Below are 24890 nucleotides of genomic sequence, written 5' to 3' on the forward strand. Positions count from 1 at the left end.
AGGGTTGTTTAATTGTGGTGTGGACATTAAGTCTAAGACCCTGCAAGGTGGAAGGAGCCCAAGCCCAAACGTCTACATGGTAATTAAACAGTGCCTTAGTCAGAGCCCCAAGCACCGGAGGCGGCTGGCGTGGTCCAACCGTGGGTATCTAATTGCAGACTCACAACACCCGCCCGAAGGGGGCGGGAACAGCCGGGTGAGGGCAGGGGCTTCGCTTCCCCACTGCGCATGTGCACACCACTCGCACACGTTGCCTAACGGCCGGCCGTTGCCATTTGTCCCTCAGCGGCCCCCGTTGGAGTTGCGGGAAGGCGTGGACGCTGTGTTCGTGCCGCTACGCGGCGGCCTCTGTTGTTCAGCAATGGCGGAATATACCTGCGTGAAATCCACCAAGCTCGTTCTCAAGGGGGCGAAGAAGAAAAGGTGCGAAGTGGCCGGGACGTTCCCCCCACCCCCATTGGTCGCCCACGCGCCGCGATGAGCCCCGCCCCCCAGCATGGACAGGCCGGTCCGTCTCTGTCTGCTGCTCCCGGGCGGGGGCCCTGCCGGGTGCTCGCTCCCTTGCTCCCCAGCCGTGAAGTCACCGCGCGCCCTATCCCCCGCCCCCGCGTGGCCGCGCTCGTTCCGGGGTAAAGGGGCCCTGGCTCGCTGTAGCTTCAACTGACTGGGGTCAGGTGTGAACTAAACCCCAGCAAGAGCGTCCACACGGGGTCGTGCCTGGTTTTGAGTAAAGCGGTTTAAAAACCGACTTCTGAGATGGGTACAACGTGAGCCTGCTGACAGCTAGGTCTGCAGAGCCCAGGGCTGCTCTGTCAGAGCGGAGGTTTGTCCTGGTGACCTGCCCCTCTCCTCCTCCTCCCGTGTTACTGTGTATTAGTGGTGGTGATCCAGAGACACACGGTTAGTTAGGGAAGGTTTATTATTTAGCCGTTTTTGCCATTGTCTCGCTTTGCAGTAAGAAAAAGCACAGAGATAAGAAAAGAAAAAGAGAAGAAAATACAGAAGATCAGCTTGATATTGTTGGTGAGTGGGCTTTCAAGGATGTGCACACCAGTATAGAAGTAAAGATAAAGACAGGAAAAGTTAGGGTGTTTGTTTTGTTTTCTTGTTTGGGCTTCTGGCATGAATACAAAACATTTTTGCATTGACTATTTGTACATGTTTGCAAACCTATAAATCATAGTCCTTGTAGTCAAGAAAAATACATAAATGACTTAAAAAATCTGAACAGAAATCTTTTTTTTATATGGGGTAGAAGGGAGGTCTGATGTCTAAAAGCCTCTGTTTCTCTACACACACTGTGCTCTCTTGGCTGCTTCCAAAAAAGAGGAGAAGGCCATTCTAAGTTTAAGGCTACAAATAATCTTTCCAACAGCTAAGTCTAACTTCTAATTGCAGTGTGTCACATCATCAGTCAAAAAGGGTATTTGGTGTTTGTCATTTATTCGCTTTAAAGTGAATGATGCAGAACACTTTTGTTCAACTTCTGGAATACTTATAGATTGTTTTACTGCAAGAGCAAAATAAGCCTAAATATAATTATCAATCAAGGCTTCACAGCAAACTATCTAAACAGTAGGAGCTTATCATGCTACTACATATTACTAGATAAGATCTATTTCCTACCCAGACCAAAATCTGTGTCTGTCTCCTCGTGGATGTCTAGCTGTCAGCTGAAGCTCAACATGGCTAAAACAGCTCTTAATCTTCCCCCAATGCCCTTTCGGCACTGCTTCCTTTTTCACTCAGGCACATAACCTGGGCATCATCTTCAACTCAGACCTCTCTCTAGATCCTCATATTTAAGCTATTTTGCAGATTCTTTCTGAGAAATTTCTCTAAGATATAGCCCAGAGGTCGGCAACGTTTCAGAAGTAGTGTGCTGAGTCTTCATTTATTCACTCTAATTTAAGGTTTCACATGCCAGTAATACGGTTTAATGTTTTTAGAAGGTCTCTTTCTATAAGTCTATAATATATAACTAAACTATTGTTGTATGTAAAGTAAATAAGGTTTTTAAAATGTTTAAGAAGCTTCATTTAGAATTAAATTAAAATGCAGAGCCCCCCCGGACCCTGGCAGTGTGAGTGCCACTGAAAATCAGCTCGCGTGCTGCCTTTGTGCCATAGGTTGCCTACCCCTGATATAGCCTTTCCTATCCATCCATGCAGCTATCGCTGCATCTTGATCACTGGAACATCCTTTTCTCTTTTTAACATCCGTAACAAATGCAATCTTGTCCCATTCATATCCATTCAGAATGCTGCTGCAAAGATCATATTCCTAGCCTGTTCGTTTGACCATATCATCTTTCTCTTTGCAACACTCCACTGGCTCTCCCATCTCTAACACATCAAATATAAGCTGCTTCTCTTCTCTTTCAAAACCCTGCACAGTGTATCCCAACCCTACCTATAATTTCTCATTCACAGTTGAGATGTTGATTCACACCTCTGATCTGCCATTGATGCCAACCTCTATCTCCCACTTATTAAATTTTCAAATAAGCACCTTAATGCTTTCTCCCGTGCTGTCCCTCATGCTTAAGAGCATTTCCCACAAACATCGTTATCCTTCAAACCCTTTCCTTTGCCGTGACGCCTACAAAAAGACTGAAGACAGTTAGGTTGCTGGTATGCTGAGACCACTGCCTATCCTGCTAATGAATACTGTCTTGGTTCCTTGTACTCCCCTGTCTGTCTGTATCCATCTGTTGTCAGTTGCAAGTTCTTTGAGGCAGGGACCGTCATTTTGTTCTGTACAACACATAATCTGATGGGGTTCTGATCTATAATAGGGCTCCTACGTGTTATGCTAATTCAAATAATAATAGTATTTGGCTAAAATCCAGTTGTAAGTGTGCTATGTTATTTCATTTTCTTATATTTTAGGAAGCTGGTGGGCAGTAAAAAATTTTGGTGAAATCACAGGAACTGTAGCAATAGAACTGGACAAGGGAGCCTATATCCACGCTCTTGACAATGGCCTTTTTACACTTGGAGCACCACATAAAGGTTTGTATCAGGAAAAGAAAAATTTTGCAGTGTCGAGGTATGAAACATATTTTGCTAAATGGAGAGTTTTTGTTGAAGACAATAACCTAAAGATTTTTTATAGTGATGCTCATTAATATACATAATACAAAATATCATCCTATAATCCTGAATCCTAATGACTGACCACTAATTAATTTTTCTAAGCCAGTCTTGATGTTTTCTTTATACATGCAATTCAGTTCCTTTCCTGATGCTCAATTTCCTTGTATAAAAGTCCTTTTTCTACAATAAAACCTGGATTGATTAGAAGAGCTGAGAGGCGGTGGGTTGCTCCATGCCACCGTCCAAGCTCTCTGGAGGCTTTCATCTGCTTCCTGTTCCGTCTGGAACTGTTCCCTTGATGCTGAAGACATCAGTTCCTCGTTGGATTGTGGACCTAGGCTTGGTCCCCCTGGAAGCGATGTAGGGGATGGGGCTGTTTCTGTTGACTGTGAACCGCTTTCTGCTGGTGCACTACGTTGGGTTTCAGGCTCCGGTTGAGCCTCTTGTGTAGGGTTATCTGCTGCTGCCGGTGCAGGTTCGGTGGGGCCCTCTGGTGTTGGGGTTGCAAGTACTGGATTCAGTGCTGGCACTGGTTCTGGTGCTGGCTGTTCCGTGAGTTTCGGCTCTGGGTCTGGCTCTGTCTGGGTCTCTGGGACTGGATCCACTACTGCTGTTGCAGACGTTGACATGGGGTCCGGTTCCATCACCTCTGACTAGGTCCTGGTAGAAGTTTCCGGAACAGAGCTAGGCGTGACAGCTTGCTTAGCCTGGCTGCGGGTGACCATTCCCACCCTCTTGGCTAGCTTCACATGATTGGCCAAGTCTTCTCCCAGCAGCATGGGGATGGGATAATCATCAAAAGTCTACGTTCCTGACCAGCCCTTGTACTGGACAGGCAACTTGGCTGTAGGCAAATTGAAAGAGTTGGACTTGAAGGGTTGAATTGTCATTTGGATCTCTGGGTCGATTAAATTGGGATCCACTGAGGAAGTATGGATTGCCGATACTTGTGCGCCGGTGTCCCTCCACGCTGTGACCTTCTTCCCGCCCACACTCACAGTTTCCCTCCGATCCGAGGGTATCTGGGAGGTATCTGGACCTGAGGACCTCTGGTGTGATTCCGGTGCAATGAACTGTAATCTGTTGGCCAACTGCCCCAAGAACCCCTTTACATGCCCCGGCTCGTTACATTTAAAACATCGTCCAGCTGACGGGTCACTGGGGCGAGGTGGGTTGCTGGAGAACGGTGTGGCAGGACGATAAGGTGTCTGGAGTGTTCCTTGGGGTGTAGCTGGGGCCTTGGGCTGCCTCCAGTAGTAGGGTGTGGTCTGAGGTTGTCCCTTCTGGTATCCGCTTCAACTGCAACCAGGATTGTTCCTCTCTCCTCCCTCCAACCGTTTTGTTCCGGTTTGCCCCTTCTGATATTCGCCCTAACTGCTACTAGTTTTTTTCTTTTCTGCCACCTCCACCCATTTGGCTCCAATCTCCCCTGCCTCGATTACAGTTGTGGGCTTTCCACCTAGGATGTATCTTTTTATTTCCTCAGGAACACCCTGTAAGAACTGCTCCATTTGCATTAGGAAGGGCAACTCTTCTGGAGAGTTAACACTTGCTCCTGATATCCAGGCATCCCAATGTTTCACAATGTGGTAGCCATGTCGGGTAAATGACATGTCTGGTTTCCACCTTAGGGCTCTGAACCGCCGACAGGAATGCTCGGGTGTTAGCCCCATTCTGACTCTCGCCTGGGTTTTAAACAGTTCATACTTGTTCATGTGTTCCTTAAGCATTTCAGCTGCCACCTCAGCTAAGGGTCCACTGAGTTGCGGCCTCAGCTCTACCATGTATTGGTCTGTAGAGACGCTGTACCCAAGGCAGGCCCTTTCAAAGTGTTTTAAGAAGGCCTCGGTATCATCGCTTGTCTTGTAGGTGGGGAACTTCCTGGGATGAGGAGGATTGTTCTTCTGCTGAGCCTTTGTCTTCTCCATCTCCAGTGCATGCTTCCTCTCTTTTTCCTTCTCCTCCAGTTCTTTTTCCTTTGTCTCCGTAGCTGTGCTGAGGGCAGCCTCTCGGTTTTTTTCTGCCTCTTTCGTGCCTCCAGCTCTCTCCTGTGAGCAGCCTCTTTGGTTTTTTCTGCCTTGGTTTGTGTCATGTTTGCCTCTCTGTTTTTAACTAACTTTACACCCGAGAGTTAGAAATCAAACAAACAAAAACACTCGGCTTGTCAAAAATATAGGTTGTGCTGTAACCTGATACCGATGTTCTCTGATAGTATTCTCAGCCGACAGAAAAATTCTTTGTCTCCAGACAAATAGACAGAAAAACCCTCTAGTTGCTCTTAGCTAAAAAAAAAAAACAACAAAAAACCCACCTCTTCAGGTCTGTGAAGAACTCGTGAATTTCCCTGCAGGAGGTTAACTACCGTGCCTTTAGGTAGAGAAAACTGCAGCTCACAAAAGCAAGCTCCCTTTTGTTATGCTTGTTGCTTTGTCCCCTTTTACAAAACCCTTTAAAATCTTTTAAAATCCTTCTGTGTTTTTGGTTCAAAAAAAATCTCAAAATGATTTCAAATAAATCCCACTGCTCTGCCACCATGTCAAGGTTCCTTCCACACTCTGAACTCTAGGGTACAGATGTGGGGACCTGCATGAAAGACCCCCTAAGCTTATTCTTACCAGCTTAGGTTAAAACTTCCCCAAGGTACAAACTTTTACCTTTTTGTCCTTGAACCTTTATGCTGCCACCACCAAAGCATCTAACAAAAATAACAGGGGAAGTGCCCACTTGGAAACGTCTTTCTCCCCCCTTCCCCCCCCACCCCCCAAAAAAAATCCCCGCAAGCTTTACACCCCTTTCCTGGGGAAGGCTTGATAAAAATCCTCACCAATTTGCATAGGTGAACACAGACCCAAACCCTTGGATCTTAAGAACAATGAAAAAGCAATCAGGTTCTTAGAAGAATTTTAATTAAAGAAAAAGTAAAAGAATCACCTCTGTAAAATCAGGATGGTAAATATCTTACAGAGTAATCAGATTCAAAACATAGAGAATCCCTCTAGGCAAAACTTTTAAGTTACAAAAAGACTCAAAAACAGGAATATACATTCCATTCAGCACAGCTTATTTTATCAGCCATTTAAACAAAACAGAATCTAACGCATATCTAACTAGATTGCTTGCTAACTCTTTACAGGAGTTCTGACCTGCATTCCTGCTCTGGTCCCAGCAAAAGCATCACACAGACAGAGAGGACCCTTTGTTCCCCCCACAAGCTTTGAAAGTATCTTGTCTTCTCATTGGTCATTTTGGTCAGATGCCAGTGAGGTTAACTTTAGCATCTTAACCCTTTACAGGTGAAAGGGTTTTTCCTCTGGCCAGGAGGGATTTAAAGTTGTTTACCCTTCCCTTTATATTTATGACAACATGCAATTCAGTTCCTTTCCTGATGCTCACCTGTATGTTTAGGCCTTTATCAAGGTGGAAAGCACTGTCGCTCTTGTAAGTAACCATGCAAAACCAGAATGAGGGTCCTGGTCTAACTTTAGTTTCTCTTTTTGGCTTATAAAAAGAGAAACTAAAATCAGACCAGGACCCTCATTTACCAACCAACAACTCCCACTCCACATCAAAGGGTGCTGACTAACCCTCCTATACCTGTAATTGTTATGTAGATGTTCTGTGGAGGTGGCCTGGTAGCTGGTCTTTCCCTCACTCTGGGAGTGAGAGAGGCACTGCTCAAGTAGGGAATCCCTGTTCTGGAAGCAGAGTGAATTTGGATGTCTTTCAACCCCAGAGTCAGGTAACGACCAGTCCAGGAATGGTGGCAGTATATCATTCCTGCTGTTGCAAAAGTGATGGTGGCTTTTAAAATACTGAATTCTAGTCATGCGCTCAAGTAAAACAGTGCAAGTACATTTTCTTATAAGAAGCTTATATAATGCATAGGCTGAGATTCACAAAGCAATTCAGTGGATTTAGATACACATTTTCCATGAATAGTTATAAATTCTCAATCCTAAATTTGTTGGGGGCAGGGATTGTCTTTATTTGTGTCTTGTAGAATGCTAACCATATACTGTAAGTGCTTAGATAACTCCTATAAAACTCTTTTTTGCTTTTACAGTGGTTGGATACTCTTCTGAAAATTTATGTCAATATCTGGCCCCGCATTATAGCCTTTTCCTGTATTGTACACTGATCATTCTTGTATAATCTATCATCTTTATTTAAACTTAGTCTCATAAATTCAAAAATTGTATATGTAATGCTTTATACCTAATAATAATTTTCAAAAAAAAATGTCTCTTTCAGAGGATGATGGCCCTAGTCCTCCTGAGCAGTTTACAGCAGTAAAGTTGTCTGATACCAGGTAATTTCTCCAGTGGATTTTTGAAAAATGTGATGTTGTGCAGGTTTTACTTCAAGAATGTCCATAAGGTCTCATTTAGACTGCTATATGTGATCTCTTACCCTGAATCAAAACTAAATATCCCTCCCTTAAAATCTCCTTTATTGTAACATCTAGCTCTTAAAAGTATAGCTAAAACCAAAATACTGGACCTCTTTGATATATTGAATATTTTACAGAATGCTTTAAAGTTAAAACACTATCTTTTTTCCTCATTTCTCTAAGAATTGCACTGAAGTCTGGCTATGGCAAATACCTTGGCATAAATTCAGATGGTCTTGTTATTGGACGATCAGATGCAATAGGATCGAGAGAGCAATGGGAACCTGTCTTCCAAGATGTAAGCCATCTCTAATATTAACTGCAGGTGATGTTCTTGGTAAAAATTGTTGTTTTAAACTTAACATTAATAGTGCTAATGGGATGCTCTTCCATGCAGGTGGTAAAACAATGACATGACAGGTATTGCAAAATTATAAAGAATAGTTAATTTGTAAGTTGCAGTTGGGTACATTACTGTATTTTTAAAGACTTTAAATCAAAATGTTTTTCTGGTTTTGGCAGCAATATATAATGTAAGAGTAAACGAGACAGCAGATTGCCAAGGGTGGCTACTAAGAATTCCTTAGGCAGAAGGTGAGAAGACATCTGTGGTGTCTTCTGGAGTATTCTAGAATTCTTATAATTTTAAGGTATGTCTAAAATGTGTTAACAGTACTAACTTAAATGGTGGTATTTTAACAGGGGAAAATGGCTTTATTAGCAGCAAATAGCTGTTTTATCACCTGTAATGAAGAGGGAGATATAGAAGCCAAAAGTAAAACTGCAGGGGAAGAAGAAATGATAAAGGTAATTTGTGTGTGTGTGTGATATATTCTCTATAATTATATTATCAGCTTGAATGCTATAATGGAAAATGCAAAACCTATGCACTATCCATAATATTTATGGAACAAACATTCTAACGTCGTAAGTTTACATAATACCTTTCATCATGAATTTTTCTAATTCACTTCACAAACTTCATATTAAGGAGCATCTTCATTCATCACTGAATTATGGACCTCTCCAAGGTCATATGGGGCAGCTTTTCAACAAATCTGCTGCCTAACCATTTAAGACGGGAAGAGAGTTATATTCATTGGAAATTGCAGGTAGACAGAATACTCAACAAAACTGGTTTATGCCAAGTAACCAGGATTGCAAACTCCTTACTCTTGTGCAAATGCCACAAGATCTCTGACCACAAGTGGTCACTGTCTTTTTCGGTCTGAACAAATCAGATTGTACTTCTGACAGCAAATTGCTCTCTAATAGTATGCTACATTATTTGTTCAACACTTGCTCAAAAGTGTACCACCTCCTCCTTGCCAGTAACTGACAGCAACTTGGGTTTTCCTTGGCAGTGTCGGGTGCAAGTACTAGATGTCCCTGGTTCATACAAACAAGACTATCACAGTTTGTAATAGAAAAGCACTTAAGCTCCATCTATAATTCAACATCAGTTAAATTAGAAATGCAATATATTGTCACTCCTGGACATTAAATGAGTAAAAAAAAAAATTCTTGTCTTGATTTCTAGTTTCTAAAATCCCATAAACTTAATCTAAAACTTGGTATATAAAATTTGCTAGGAACTCAGTCTTGTAAGATTGTACAATTTAAATAGGAGTCTCCGAGTCCTCTTTCATCTTGCCAAGTACAGATGATGATGTTTTAATTGCATATATAGCAAAGCATTAACTATTTCAGAACATGTGTGACACCACGCCCCATATAATTCATAGAAATACTGTTATGATAATGGCATAATTAAGATGTATTTTATGCAAGATGAGTCATGTGAGATACCATTGGAAAGGTTATGATTTACTGAATATGATTATCATATTTGTATTCATGTACATTTTTGTATCTGAAGTTAGGAATATTGTCTATATACGTATTACAAATGTGTTTACACCTGGGGAACACGCACTAAACAATGCAGTCGGTCTAGTTGCTGGCTGGAAAGGGCCATTTGGAAAAACAATAGGTCTTTGAAGATAATATCCCACCTTCCTGGAAAGCCTTCCTGTGGACTCTGCAAATAGACTTTTAAGTTGTGGCTGCAGGGTCATGTGATCAAGTCAGCTGACTCCATGATAAAATCAGTACTTTTCCACTGGCCAGGAGTGGGAATCACTGGAAGACAAAGGATTCCCACCATATGTAAAACCTATTTAAGGCAGGGGAGTGACATAATTGTGGTTCATTCTTCACTGAATCCCTGCCCAGAATGACTGCTAGAAACATCTAAGGGTATGTCTTTATTAGCAATGTGCGGCAGCGCTTTAACGTGGCTGTGTAATCGTGGCACCAGCGCTGGGAGAGAGCTCTCCCAGCACTGTAAAAAAACCACCCCCATGAGGGGAGTAGCTACCAGCGCTGGGAGCGCAACTACACTGCCACTTTACAGTGCTGAAACGTGTAGCGCTCGGGGGTGTTTTTTCACACCCCTGAGTTAGAAAGTTGCAGTGCTGTAAAGTGGCATTGTAGACAAGGCCTTAGAAACAAAGACTGGGGGAGTGGGGAGGAGGAGCTGAGCCCAGGTTGGAAGGGTGTCTAGTCTGTGAAAGAAATGCCTGGAGTTTTAAGCTGCAAGCAAGAGCAGCTTGCTTTCAAGAACCTCTGCAATCTGCTTAAAACAACATTTAGTTTCTTTAGTACCTTAAGCTTAGTTTGCGAGTTTGTTTTATTTACTCAGTAATCTGCTTTGATCTGTTCACTATCCCTTATAATCACTTAAAATCTATCTTCTGTAGTTAATAAATTTGTTTTTGTTTTCTCTAAAACCAGTTTGTGGAATTCATAACGGGGCCAAAAAGCTGTGCATATCTTCCTCCACATTGAGGGAGGGAGCGAATTTCATGAGCTTATGCTGTACAGTTCTCTGTGCAGCACAAGACAATTTTGGGCTTACACTCCAAAGGGGGGTGTGCACTTGAGTGCTGGGCAAAGTGTGTATGCTGGAAGGGAGCTTGAGAGTCTGTCACAGCAGCACAGTGTAAAGGGAACCCAGTTCCAAGTGGCACCCCGGGGGAACCAGTCACAACATGAATCGTGGCTAATCCCTTAAATGTAGTATTTATTACTGAAGATTCAGAATATATTTTGTTTGTATATTCAAGAAATATGTAAAATGTTGTTTAGTGTTTGTATGTTTTATATATACAGTTTCAAGGTAGGAGCAAAGGCTTTATAAAACCAGAATAGAATAGAATCAACTTTTTTGTTAAGAGATCTTTGTCATATCCTAAGAAGCTGTTAAACTGAAAAGACCTACTCAAAAATTCAACACTTTTCATATCCTGAGTGCCAGGAGAAGTTAGAATGTGTTTAGTTTTTTCTTACTATCAATTGTAGTTCGTATAATGTACATTTTCTATTTTCCTTTTTCCCCTAATAACTAGATCCGTACTTGTGGTGAAAGAGAAGCTAAGCAGAAAGATGACATTCCAGAAGAAGACAAAGGAAATGTTAAACAATGTGAAATCAATTATGTGTATGTAATTGAAAGCTATTTAGCTGCCAGCCTTCTACATCTAAAATAAACTATCCATTTCCGTATCTGAGCACAAAGGATTCCCATCTCCCCTTGTTTAAAACAATCCTGACCCACCATCCTTCTAGTCAAATGAAATTCTCTTCAGAGTCCTGTCAGCACTGCACATTAACAACCCAAAAGAGGTTCCTGCTGAATGACAGTCTTCCCTCTCAGAGGCGGGGAGGCTCGTCTATCTTCCTTCCCCCCCAACCCTGCCCGGAGGAGCTTGGGGCTGGCCGAAGCCATGCCATGCCTTCCCTTCCCGGACCCAGCCCGCCCAGGGGAAAAGCATCTGTTAGAAGACTGTTTCGATATGCCCCATGCAGGTTCTGGGGCAGCCGAGGAGGCCATACCACCTCCTCAGCCGCCCTGGCACCTGCATGGGGCATAATAAAGCAAAAACTTCACCAGCAAACCCCGCAACCAGGGGTCCGGCAGGTGTGGCAGCAACACCCCTGGCCTATTGTACCCGCCACCCATGATCTCAGAACACAGAGTGTCTGAATAGGTTGTACCCACAACACTCAGTGCAACATGTGAGACCATTACCGATTCTCTGGCATCTTATTCTACTTTTAGGCCACAAATCTAGCCCAGGAATTGAACTTTGAAATCCTGGCACAACTATTACATTTTATTATATAAAGTTCCAATAGAACTGGAGCTATTTTCACCCTCTTTATTGGTTGCAGAAAGAAGTTCCAAAGTTTCCAAGATCGTAAACTCAAAATAAGCCAAGAAGACAGTAAAGCTCTCAAAAAAGCTAGAAAAGAAGGCACTTTCCATGAGACGTTGCTGGACAGGTATTTTAAAATCCAAATAATTCCAGCTGTTAATTAAATGAAAGCTATTGACAGATGAATCTGTGATATACCTGGAATGCTAAAGACAACTAGAGTTAAGATTGCCTAAATGTTCTCACCATAGTCCATTTTCTGCTGCCTGTATATTTTTGAAACTTACCTTTTTCAAGCCTGCCTGGTTTCTACCTGAAAGAAAACTTTTATGGAAAGCTTGAGCAAAACTGGTTTAGTCAATTGAGTACAAGGAGAGTGGAGAACAGTAATACTGTATTATAAAAGCAAAATTCTTACGTTTTATTTTTTTTCAACAACCCTGACACCAAAACAAGGATAGAAAGTTGCATTTTTGTAGGGAAATAGCCATTATTAAGGATTCTTTTCACATTGTTTAGTAAAAAGAAAAGGAGTACTTGTGGCACCTTAGAGACTAACCAGTTTATTTGAGCATGAGCTTTCGTGAGCTACAGCTCACTTCATCGAATACAGACTAACACGGCTGTTACTCTGAAACATTGTTTAGTGAAAACTAGTCTTGGTTTGACCAAGCTATGAGGGTGTGAGAATAGCACTTTGTACAGGTACAGTATTTGGGGAATGCAGAATATCCCAAGCACTACTTACCAGCTTTCTAAGCAAAGGAAAGCTGTACTGTATACCTATAAGTAATTAACTCAGCTGCAAAAAACATTGAGAAGAGCTGTTGCCACTACTGTACAATTGTTACGTCGATTTAAGGCATTAGGGTTCCATAGGAGCCCTGCCCCATTGCATTGACTTGTGCAACTGAAAATTTTATGAACCTGGCGTAATGTTTTCTGTGATGTTCGCTGTGTATGCCAATGAAGCCTTTCCTTGTTAAGTGTGATGTGGCATGCCAGAGATGGTCCAGCCAAATAGTTTTTGACTATGGAATCATTTTTCTTTACATTCCCGGTCTTTAAAAAAATTCTATTTAAAAAACCAGTAAAAGATTAAGGCTTCATGATTCAGAAACCAGAAAACTCCAAAATTTTAAGGTTGCATGTGCAACCAGTGGGCATATTCCTCACGGCTCTAATGCAAGAGCAAATACTAGCTGTACAAAGTAACAAAGCCAACAAACAAATCAGAAGTACTAACAGGCCTCTAATGTCATTTGCCAATGTTCCAAAGTTAAGTAGAAGCAAATGTTATAACAGCCTCCTCGTATGTCTTGTAACTATCACACTGTTCAAATTTATATGGCTTTTGTGTAACCTAAATTTTGTCTGTCTTCTCTTTCATATAGGCGAGCAAAATTGAAAGCTGATAGATACTGCAAGTGACAAAAACAATTGGCTTGTTTGCTTGCTTTTATATCCTTTGGTTGTCCAACTGAACATACTATCTGAATAAGACATTTTGCAAATGTGACTTTATTTATGCAAAGAATTTTTTGTTCCTACTTCTCATTAGAGTTAGTATTTAGTGTCACTCTACATAAGAATTTGTCATTATTCTGATGGAATGCCATTTAGTTTATTAAACTTTACACAGTATTGAAATTTGGTATGCAGAATTTTATCCAAAAGCAAATAGCTTTAGCAAATTGAATTGTTGAAGGTTGAGAGAAGCAACTCAGTAATCTGAAGGTCATGATTAATAATCACGAAGAGAAGAGCTGCATACAAAACCAAACTACAAAGTTGCCCTGACAAATTGTACTTTCATTGGATAAATAAATTTTATCAAACTAATGTCTCTCTGAACATATGGGACTGAAGTCTCAGCTTGACTTCAGTGGAGCAATGCTGCCTGATACCAACTGAGGATCTAGAATGGTTTTCAACATTTATAGAGAACAGTGGGTCTGTAAACATTAAGCGAATGTTTGCATAAACTATGTAATTGAAAAACAGTATGGGGGAATGAAGAAAAGGCTGTCAGAAATGTAGAAATTGAGGTTCTTCATGAGAAAAGGAGACCCTTTAATTACCCATATGTTGCTGATGGTTTTTATGTTCTTTCAGATTTTGCTAACTTAAAGCTGTTGGATGGACTTGTTTCTATCTTTTAAAGTAAAAATGTTAAAGAATGTTTAAAATGCAGATACTGTGCATTCCTAATAACTATTACATAGAATGCTGTTTGCTATTTATGCTTGTTACCAAAATTTTATTTTAATAAAAACCGTTTATAGGAACTATTCCAACTGTACTGATTGTAACACCACCTTCACAATTCAGCTCTAACCTGTCTTCAAAAAGTATTTGGTTACCAGGCTCAGCCTTTTCATCTCAAGTCTTACTTATAGTGAAGGCCATAATTTAAGTTACCTACATGCAACGTGTAGTCTGTACTGGTTTTTGTGGTTTTAAATTTGGAGCATGGAATTGCCTATAACCTAAAGCAGGGGTAGTTAATAGGGAGACCACGAGCCAAATCCAGACCGCCAAACACTTTTAATTGGGCCCCCAACATCTTTTTATTTACTTACTTTTATTATTATTGTTATCTGGCATTGGGACCTTGACTATATCTTGACCAAGAAATTTGGACCTTGACAAAAAATAATTGACTACGCCTGACCTAAGGCATAAAAATGGGATCATTAAAAGAACAGGTAGAGTCTGAGCATAAATACCCGTCAGCGTAAGGCTGAAAAACAGCACTGCCAGTTTAAAGTGGTGTCACTTCATAGCCAGCCTATGTAAAAATGAAACAGGGTGAACTTAATTGCCTATATTCAGAACAAGTTATAACTGGTGCTGAAGCCAAGTTAAGAAAGAATTGCACTAATAGAGCTGTATACACATGAGAGTATGTGATGCTGGTGTCAGGGAGTCATAAGACAAACAGATGCATAGCTTGTGCAGATTTATATTGCTGAAAAACTCATGTGGCACACCATTTTACTGTCCCTCATCACATGAAAAGCTAACTGATTATTTACTGTATCAGGACTCAGACTGGTGCTTGGGAAAGTTTACTGGTTCTGTGCTAACTAAGCACGTTGATTGTTGGCTCTCCAACATGGTTTTAATGCCAGGAATCAAATGTTTTATTTTATACTATTAAAAAGATAAAGGATCCAAACTTTAGATAATATAGAGCAATGGAGTCCAACTCTTAGTTTTTTAGAAAATATATATATTTAAAAAAATAAAAACCATAGCACTTGTCCATTGTATTATCGCCTACTTTTTATCCCTTGTTGCTGTTTGTCTGGACGTACCAGATCATGCCATTTACCTTCATGCAGAGGGGACTCTGCACCTAGGTCTCCCTCATGGAAGGATGGGAACCATAAGCTGCACTGTTCCCCTGTGTCCCCAGTCCTGAAGAAAGCCCTCTGCAGGTCTGAGAAGTCGTAAGAGCTAGGGAAGTGCTTGGGAGTGCACATCCTCCTGCCCATGCTGCAGGGATCTCACATGAAAGTTAATATAACGTGGGGCTGTATCCCTCCTCTTGGGAAGTAGCTTTTCAAGGGGAATCTGTTACAAGGTTCATTTGCTGCTGTGCTGCCAAGAAGTCGGAGGGAGGGTCAAAAGACTTTCAGAGCTGCTGTGGAGTCAGAGGGCCTCATGCATATGGCTTTTGCCTCCAAGTAGATCTCAGCAGATCTACTTAGTCCACAGGGTGGTCAAACTTATTACTCAACAGAAAAATAGGCAGAAACTCTGCCATTTTTCCTTCCCAAGCCTTTTTGTGTGAGATTTTGCCTGAGAAGAGGACTTGTCTACATGAGGAAATTTACAGCCATGCTACCAATATAATTATACTGGTATAATTTCCCATGAAGACAAGCCTTTAAATAGTAAGCTCACTGGAAGGCACATAAAATCTATGAGGTTGATAGAAATAAGTTAGAATACAAAGAAGTTAACTTAAAGCAAGGGTTTGTAGCCATGCCAAGCTGTAAGAATGACTAATAATATGATAAATTAATCAGAACAACAAGAGAAATTGCCATCACTTTTGTCCATTTCATTCAGTAACCTGTATCTGACAGTATCAACTAACAGATGCATCAAAGATGAGTGCAAGAAACCCCACAGTAGACAGTTGTGGTCGAACCTGACCTTCAGAAAAGTTTCTCCTTAATCTCTGTTACATATGGCCTGAAGTATGAGGGTTTCTAGCCTTTCCTAAACATAACTCTAATGCTGGACATTTACTTGTACTATATAAATGTCTAATCCTTTTTTGTATACAGTGACCTGAAGAAGAGCTCCATGTAAGCTCAAAAGCTTGTGTCTCTCCTCAACAGAAGTTGGTCCAATAAAAGATTCTCTCACCCACTTTGTGTGTCTAATTGTTTTCTAAATATTGTTCAGCTCAGCCATCTCAATATTGTTTAGGAATGAGTCTGTCTTAAGTTATGTTGTCAGGTGTTTGGGGTTTTTTTTAGTATATGCAGGTATCAGTTTTGAATTTGTTGCTTTCCAGTTTCACTGAACATCCCACTTGTTCCTGGATTGTGAAAAAGGATAAATAGGAGCATTCAGTTTATCTTTTCTGGGCTATTTGATTGTATTGTACACGTCCGTTATATCACCTGTCATTTGTCTCCTCTCTAAACGAAGCAGTTCTGGTCTTTCAGTTCCTCATCCATACAAAATCCTGCCATGATCTAGTCATATTCATCACACATGTCTGAATTTCTGTTTCTGCCACGTTGTTTTGAGGTAGGGTAACTAAAACTGAACACAGTATTCCAAGTAAGGAGAACAATAGCTTGATCTAATGGTGTTATGTTCTCAGTATTGTTCTTTCTTTATGCATCCTAATGTATTTTCTTTTGACAGTTGCTGTAGAGCAGTAGCTCTCAACCTTTCCAGACTACTGTATCCCTTTCAGGAGTCTGATTTTTCTCCTACGTACCCCAAGTTTCACCTCCCTTAAAAATTACTTGCTTACAAATCAGACATAAAAATACAAAAAAGTGTCACAGCCACACTATTACAGAAAAATTGCTTACTTTCTCATTTTTACCATATAATTATAAAATAAATCAATTGGAATATAAACACACTTACATTTCAGTGTATAGTGTATAAAGTCATTGTGTATGAAATTTTAATTTGTACTGACTTCACTAGTGCTTTTTATGTAGCCTGTTGTATAGTTAAGCAAATATCTAGATGAGTTTATGTACTCCTTGGAAGAGCTCTGTGTACCCCCAGGGGTACACGCAGCCCTGGCTGAGAACCACTGCTGTAGAGCACATTGAACTGTCCATGCTGACACTTGTGTCTTTCTCTCTCTCTTTTTTTTTTTTGCCCCTTCACTATCTTGCATTTTGTCAACAACAAATTTCATCTGATCTGGTGCTGCCCATCTACCTAGCTTTGTTAGGTTCCCTCTGACATTGCTCATAGTATTCTGCAGGCTTGACTAAAGTCTAGAATTGTGCCACCTGCAAATTCTGCAATATCACTTTTCACCCATTTTACAAAGATAATTTAAAAATATATTGAACTCCAGTCCTCGTACAGAGCCTCATGTCACCCTACTTTAACCTTTTACCATGTTGAAAATTGGTCTTTCATTTCTATTTTTTATTTCTACTTTATGGCAGTATTTTACCTATCAGAGTAAGCTACCCCAGAGAGTTTGCAGATCATTTAGAGTGAAACAAACAGTAGTCATGTAGTTACCAAACGTGTTCCGTGTTTCTCTAATTATTTCACGAACTTCACATGAAATCACATCCCTCCCTTCACATAGGGTTCTTAAGGCCCCATCCCTCCCACACCTACACAGACACACATCATGTATAATGTATTTCTGTTTGGGCTAACTGTAGGATTGCATATGAGAATTTGGCTTGAGTCCTTTGGGACACCACCCTAAGAAAAACTGAAGAGGCGTGTAAAGCCTTAGTCAAGCAGTAATGCAAATCACATTACTGCTGCTGAAGCCTTAGAGACATGGTATGCATTGGTATGTTACAGAGATAACGCCCCATAAACGCAAACAAAAAAAAGATGCTTATGTAATTAGTGGATAAACAGTTTTTGTGAATGAGTTCAGACATTTTATATAAAGCTTACCACATAATGAGATCACTATCTGATTTTTTAAAATAAAAAGCTTAGCTATGCCAATCTCTACATGACTAGCAAAAGCCCCAGTGTACATGGTTGTTTTAAAATGTAGAAATAAAGACCAAATAGCCATTTACAGTGTGTCTGGTATTACTTCCGATATTTTTCAATTGTCTACAATATAAATCAGGCACAGGCAACCAAATAAAATACTGTTAGGTAATGAATTCTCAAAAAGTTGGCAATTGTTAGGCTTAGAAAATTTTTAAAATAAATGCTCAGTTCCTACTTTAAAGTGTGTTTGTGGTCTTAAAATTGACTATAAGCTACTGCACAAGTCTGCTTCATTTAATGACAAAGTTAAAATCATCAATGAATATGTGTCAGTGTGAGATTGGAATCTTTTTAATAGCATCCATTGGAGCCACTCGTGCCGTATTCTCCTCATACTCCTGTATGAGGGCATAAAGGGCGGGCAGCTGTGACCCTCCATCAGTTCCCTCTTACTGCCCAGTGTAGGGAGACAATCTGGTAAGTTTCCAACATATTTGTTCTTAGCTTCAGAAAAACCTTCAGAACTCTTCTGATTGACTGACAGGACTGCTGTGAATGACACTGTCTGAACTGAATATTGGACCTGAAAAAGAGCTCTGTGGTGCTTGAAAGTTTGTGTCTTTAACCAACAGGAGTCAGTTCAATATGAGAGATTACCTCACCCACCTTGTCTCTGGACTGAATACAAACCCTCTTGTACAGGGCTCGATATGATGGATTCAAACCTCTTCTGTTTAGGAAAGTCCCATATAGAGAATGCTAGCAAAACTCAGTAACACTGACCTGCCCAGGTATAGCCATATGGGCTGGGAGGGTATAAAGAGAAAAAAACCAATTGCTGAGTAACAAAGCAATTCTTTTGTGAGTGATCCATACGTTGTTTCCCAAACAGAAAAAAGATTATTAGTAGAGAGCCTGTAATACTGAACTGATAAGCCTCCCTATTACTTAGGGTTAGAACTTTGGTGTCCTCTTTGATTCCTCTCTTTCCTTCATACAAAATCAAAACCTTTGTTAAATCCTATCATTTTTTCTTCTATGATATCTCTAAATGTAGCCTTTCTTCCATCGTTACGACTCAGACTCCTGTCTATACTTTAGTACCTTATGCAAGAAAAGTTGTCCATTCTTAGCCCTGGTCTACACTATGGGGTTAGGTTGAATTTAGCTGCGTTAGGTCGATTTTAAAATGAATACTTGTGGCACCTTAGAGACTAACCAGTTTATTTGAGCATGAGCTTTCGTGAGCTACAGCTCACTTCATCGGATGCATAGCATATTGTGGAAACTGCAGAAGACATTATATACACACAGAGACCATGAAACAAAACTTCCTCCCACCCCACTGTCCTGCTCGTAACAGCTTATCTAAAGTGATCATCAAGGGAGGGCCATTTCCAGCACAAATCCAGGTTTTCTCACCCTTCCCCCCGCCGCCCCCCCCCACAGACACACATACAAACTCACTCTCCTGCTGGTAATAGCCCATCCCTCTTTGAAACCTCTCTTTATAATGCGCATGATAATCAAGGTGGGTCATTTCCAGCACTAATCCAGGTTTTCTCACCACCGCCACCCCCCCCACACACACACACACCCCTCCAAAAACCACACACACAAACTCACTCTCCTGCTGGCAATAGCTCATCTTACAATGTGCACAGCAATAATCCAAGTTTAACCAGAACGTCTTGGGGGGGGGGGCTTAGGCTACCTTGCATAATGACTTAGCCACTCCCAGTCTCTATTCAAGCCCAAATTAATAGTATCCAATTTGCAAATGAATTCCAATTCAGCAGTTTCTCGCTGGAGTCTGGATTTGAAGTTTTTTTGCTTTAAGATAGCGACCCTCATGTCTGTGATTGCGTGACCAGAGAGATTGAAGTGTTCTCCGACTGGTTTATTGCTGTGCACATTGTAAGATGAGCTATTGCCAGCAGGAGAGTGAGTTTGTGTGTGTGGTTTTTGGAGGGGTGTGGGGGGGGGGGTGGCGGTGGTGAGAAAACCTGGATTAGTGCTGGAAATGACCCACCTTGATTATCATGCGCATTATAAAGAGAGGTTTCAAAGAGGGATGGGCTATTACCAGCAGGAGAGTGAGTTTGTATGTGTGTCTGTGGGGGGGGGGGCGGGGGGAAGGGTGAGAAAACCTGGATTTGTGCTGGAAATGGCCCTCCCTTGATGATCACTTTAGATAAGCTGTTACGAGCAGGACAGTGGGGTGGGAGGAAGTTTTGTTTCATGGTCTCTGTGTGTATATAATGTCTTCTGCAGTTTCCACAATATGCTATGCATCCGATGAAGTGAGCTGTAGCTCACGAAAGCTCATGCTCAAATAAACTGGTTAGTCTCTAAGGTGCCACAAGTACTCTTTTTTTTTTTTTTTTTTTTTTTTTACGAATACAGACTAACACGGCTGTTACTCTGAAACCTTTAAAATGAATGCGTCTACACAACTAATCCCGTTCCATTGACCTAAAGGGCTCTTAAAAACGACTTCTGTTCTCCTCCCCAGCGAGGGAAGTAGCACTAAAATCGACCTTGCTGGGTCAAATTTGGGGTAGTGCAGATGCAATTCAACGGTATTGGCCTCTGGGAGCTATCCCAGAGTGCTCCAATGTGACTGCTCTGGACAGCACTTTGAACTCCGATGCACTAGCCAGGTACACAGTAAAAGCCCCGGGAAATTTTGAATTTCATTTTCCTGTTTGGTCAGCGTGGCGAGCTCAGCAGCACAAGTGACCATGCAGTCCCCGCAGAATCGCAAACAAGCTCCAGCATGGACCAAAAGGGAGACACTGGATCTGATTGCTGTATGGGGAGAAGAATCTGTGCAGGCTGAACTTTGATCAAAAAGAAGAAATGCTAATATATATGCCAAAATCTCACAGGGCATGGTGGAGAGAGGCTACAACAGGGACACACAGCAGTGCCACATGAAAGTTAAGGAACTCAGGCAAGCCTACGAAAAGACAAAGGAGGCAAACAGTTGCTCTGGGTCAGAGCACCATACATGCCACTTCTATGATCAGGTGCATGACATTCTATGGGGGGACCCTACCACTACCCCACCACTGTCCGTGGACACCTGAAAGGGGGGAGTCTCACACAACAAGGAGGAGGATTTTGTGGATGAGGAAGAGGAGGAGGAGAATGTGCAGCAGGCAAGCAGTGAATCCATTCTCCCTGGCAGCCAGGACCTTTTCATCACCCTGGAGCCAATACCTCCCAAGGCGGGATCCCCGACCCTGAAGCCAGAGAAGGCAGCTCTGGTGAGTGCACATATGTAACTACAGTACAGCGTTTAAAAGCAATAGTGTTTAATGTTTGATTTGCCCTGAAGAATTGGGATGCATTCACGGCCAGTACAGCTACTCGAAAAGTCTGTTAACGTGTCTGGGGATGGAGCGGGAATCCTCCTGGGACATCTCCATGAAGCTCTCCTGGAGGTACTCTGAAAGCCTTTGCAGAAGGTTTCTGGGGAGGGCTGCCTTATTTCGTCCTCTGTGGTAGGACACTTTACCACGCCAAGCCAGTCGCAAGTATTCTGGAATCATTGCAGCACAAAGCATGGCAGCAAATGGTCCTGGGTTTTGGTGGCATTCAAGCAACATTCGGTCTTTATCTTTCTGTGTTAGCCTCAGGAGAGTGATATCATTCATGGTCACCTGGTTGAAATAGGGTAATTTTTGTAAGGGAACAGTAAAAGGACCCCATTCATGCTGGGTTGTTTGCGCTTGGCTAAAAGGGATCATCCAGGAGAATAGCCACGTGGCAGGGGGAGGGGTGAAGGGATCATCCCAGAGAATAGCCATGGCGTGGGGTGGGGGAGGTGTGTGCTGCACATCCACCCGAAAACCGCAGCCCCTCCTTTTAAATGTGAAACCCAACCGGCATTGCTTGCTATGGGAAAGGATGGCGCTGCAGTTTGAAACCCTTCCCACATGTTATGAAGGTGTAAGAAGCCAACCCAGCGTACCAAAAGGCTTAGCATGGCTGCCTGGAAACCGAATTCTGTTGCCCAGCCATGTGTGATGTGTCACCATACCAGCAGGTGCTCAATGTAAAAGGCAAAATGCGACCTTGTACCTAAAGCACATGTGCTGTCTGCTGTGAATTGCTTGATTCACTGTGAAAGAGTCTCCCTTTTGTTCTCAGAAATGTCTCATCTTAAATTTTACTCTCCCTTTTTATCTCCCCCCAGGTGCAAATGTTTCTATGCTCCCCCTCTCATCTCTGTCCGTGAGGTTATCGCAGATTAGAAGGCAAAAAAAACCTCACTTACGATGACATGTTTTCTGAGCTCATGCAGTCCTCCCATACTGACAGGGCACAGATTAATGCATGGAGGCATTCAGTGGCAGAGCCCAGGAAAGCATTAAGTGAATGCAAAGCGCAGAGGCAGGAGGCGATGCTGAGGCTAATGGGGGAGGAAACGGACATGATGAAGTATCTGTTGGGGCTGCAGGAAAGCCAACAAGAGCACAGACCCCAGCTGTGTCCATTGTATAACTGCCTGCCCTCCTCCCCAAGTTCCATATCCTCCTCACCCAGACGCACCATTGAGAAGTACCCCTGGTGGTTTATATACTGGTTGGCAAGGTGGTCCGGTGCCAAGATAGGGATATGTGTTCCGTCTATCACCCCACCACAGTTAGGGAACCCCATTGCAGCAAAGCCATCCCGTATGACCTGCACATTTCCCAGAGTTACTACCCTTGATAGCAGAACGTCAGTGATTGCATTGGCTACTTGGATCACACAGCAGTCCCCACAGTAGACTTGCCCACTCCAAATTGATTCCTGACTGACCGGTAGCAGTCAGGCATTGCAAGCTTCCACAGGGTGATTGCCACTCGCTTCTCAACTGTCAGGGCAGCTCTCATCTTAGTATTCCTGCGCTTCAGGGCTGGGGAAAGCAACTCACAAAGTTCAAGGAAAGTGGCCTTATGCATGCGAAAGTTTCACAGCCACTGTGAATCATCCCATACCTGCAACACTATGCGGTCCCACCAGTCTGTGCTTGTTTGCTGGGCCCAGAATCGGCGTTCCACTGTATCAACCAGCCCCACTGCCGCCATGATGTCCCAATTGCCACAGCCCGTGCTTTCAGGAATATCTGTGTCCATGTCCTCATCACAATCGTCCTTGTGCTGGCGTCTCTTAGCCTGGTTTTGAACATACTCCAGGATAATGTGTGAGGTGTTTACAATGCTCACAACAGCAGCGGTGTGCTGAGCGGACTCCATGCCTGCCGTGGTATGGCGTCTGCACGGGTAACCCAGGAAAAAAGGTGCGAAACGATTGTCTGCCGTTGCTTTCACGGAGGGAGGAAGGGAGGGGCGACTGATGACATGTACCCAAAACCACCCTCAGCAATGTTTTTGCCCCATCAGGCATTGGGAGCTTAACCCAGAATTCCAATGGGTAGTGGAGACTGCGGGAACTGTGAGATAGCTACCCACAATGCACCGCTCCGTAAGTCGATGCTAGCCATGGTATTGAGGACACACTCCGCCGACTTAATGCACTTAGTGGGGACATACATAATCAACTGTATAAAATCGATTTCTAAAAATCGACTTCTATAAAATCGACCTAATTTTGTAGTGTAGACATACCCTTAGATAATACAATAACTATAGTATCTTCTTATGGTCTGCCCTCCCTTGATACCATCTAACTTTCATGCTGTCCTGATCTCATCATATATGTCCCTTTACTCCTTCTTTAATAAAAAATTAGTTCTATTGGAAAGTAATAAATATGCACCATTGTAACTAGCTACAATAAGTATAGCACTTTGATGATATTCATGTTCTGAAGGAGTTAAAGTTTTCAGCACATGCTCCTCTTTTATCTTAATATTTTGTTATTACACAGCCCAACTAGTAGCTATTAGTCTAATGTGGAAGCAACCTAAGTGACAACATCTGTATAATGCACAATATTTTTTTTCAAAGGAGTTTTGCCATGGAAGAATTTGGCCCACTTCATCTGAGGTTGGGGCTAAGTTGTAGTCCTAGTTTGATTTAGGAATCTTATATAAGAAAAACAGTAATACATCCTTAATCTATATGTACCAAGGTTATCTGCATTAACTGCATACTTGAAAACTAGAAACCAGATGTTCAGCTATTCTTTCTTGTTGGCATTGATGCAAGTCAGTTTTCCCATGGAAATGGTGTAATATACTTTTGTAAGCTAGCAAGATTAAGTTGGCTGGACTCTTTTCTTCCAGTAGACCAAAACAATGCATCCAGCTACCACCAGTAAATATGAAACCAATGTTCTGCCACATGCAAGGTATGTTCCCTTCCACCCACCCCCAATGAGGACACCCAAGTAGAAGGACAGGTAGCCACCAAAGAAATTAGTGTAGGTGATTTTCTGTGCATTAGGTACTAAAACAAGCTTCCAGAGCCCTTTGATGATGAAACACTCCCGTCAAAGTGCTGAGCTCCACAGTTACAGCAGCAATTTTCCCTATTTCTCAAATCTGTACACTGACTTCACACTGTCCACATCAGGCTTCTCATCGTTACCTTAAAGGCTTTATGCAACTCCACACCTGTCTGCATCTATTAACTGACTTCCTACACATGGCTGCACACCCTACATTTGCTTCAGGCACTCTAACACTTTGTTTCCTTTATCATTTTGTGACACTATACCTTCTTCGCTGCCTCCCACTCAGTACAGTAACCCATTGGCATTTGCCAACAACACATTCCCTCATCTTCATATCATCTGGGTTTTATTTATTTGGGGGGCAGTTCAATACCTGAATAACTTGGATAACTGCAGAGACTAGTTTATTAAAGAATTTATATCTTGTGTATGTGTGCTTTAAATTATGTGACGTGCCTAGAAACTGAGTAGGCCATTGGAAAAATCAAAAGAAACAAAATTAAAATGCTCCCATTCCAGAAGGCCTACATACTTAACATTCAGACACAGTACAGTAGAGTGCCTGTGTTTTAGTACAAAGCA

At 42.1% G+C, this 24890-nt stretch overlaps 1 protein-coding gene across 1 annotated transcript; it reads left to right on the forward strand.

The window, feature by feature from the left end:
* The first annotated feature begins 238 nt into the window (after positions 1 to 238).
* Positions 239 to 14000, forward strand: FRG1 (FSHD region gene 1). Its single transcript, XM_074951308.1, has 9 exons — positions 239 to 423; positions 956 to 1023; positions 2892 to 3014; positions 7350 to 7407; positions 7672 to 7786; positions 8191 to 8295; positions 10899 to 10990; positions 11725 to 11835; positions 13103 to 14000. The coding sequence occupies exons 1-9, from the start codon at positions 362 to 364 to the stop codon at positions 13137 to 13139; spliced, it is 771 nt and encodes a 256-aa protein (XP_074807409.1). The 5' UTR covers positions 239 to 361; the 3' UTR covers positions 13140 to 14000.
* Positions 14001 to 24890: the final 10890 nt, after the last annotated feature.

This window comes from Natator depressus, chromosome 4 (assembly GCF_965152275.1).
Source record: "Natator depressus isolate rNatDep1 chromosome 4, rNatDep2.hap1, whole genome shotgun sequence".
Classification (NCBI taxonomy): domain Eukaryota; kingdom Metazoa; phylum Chordata; order Testudines; family Cheloniidae; genus Natator; species Natator depressus.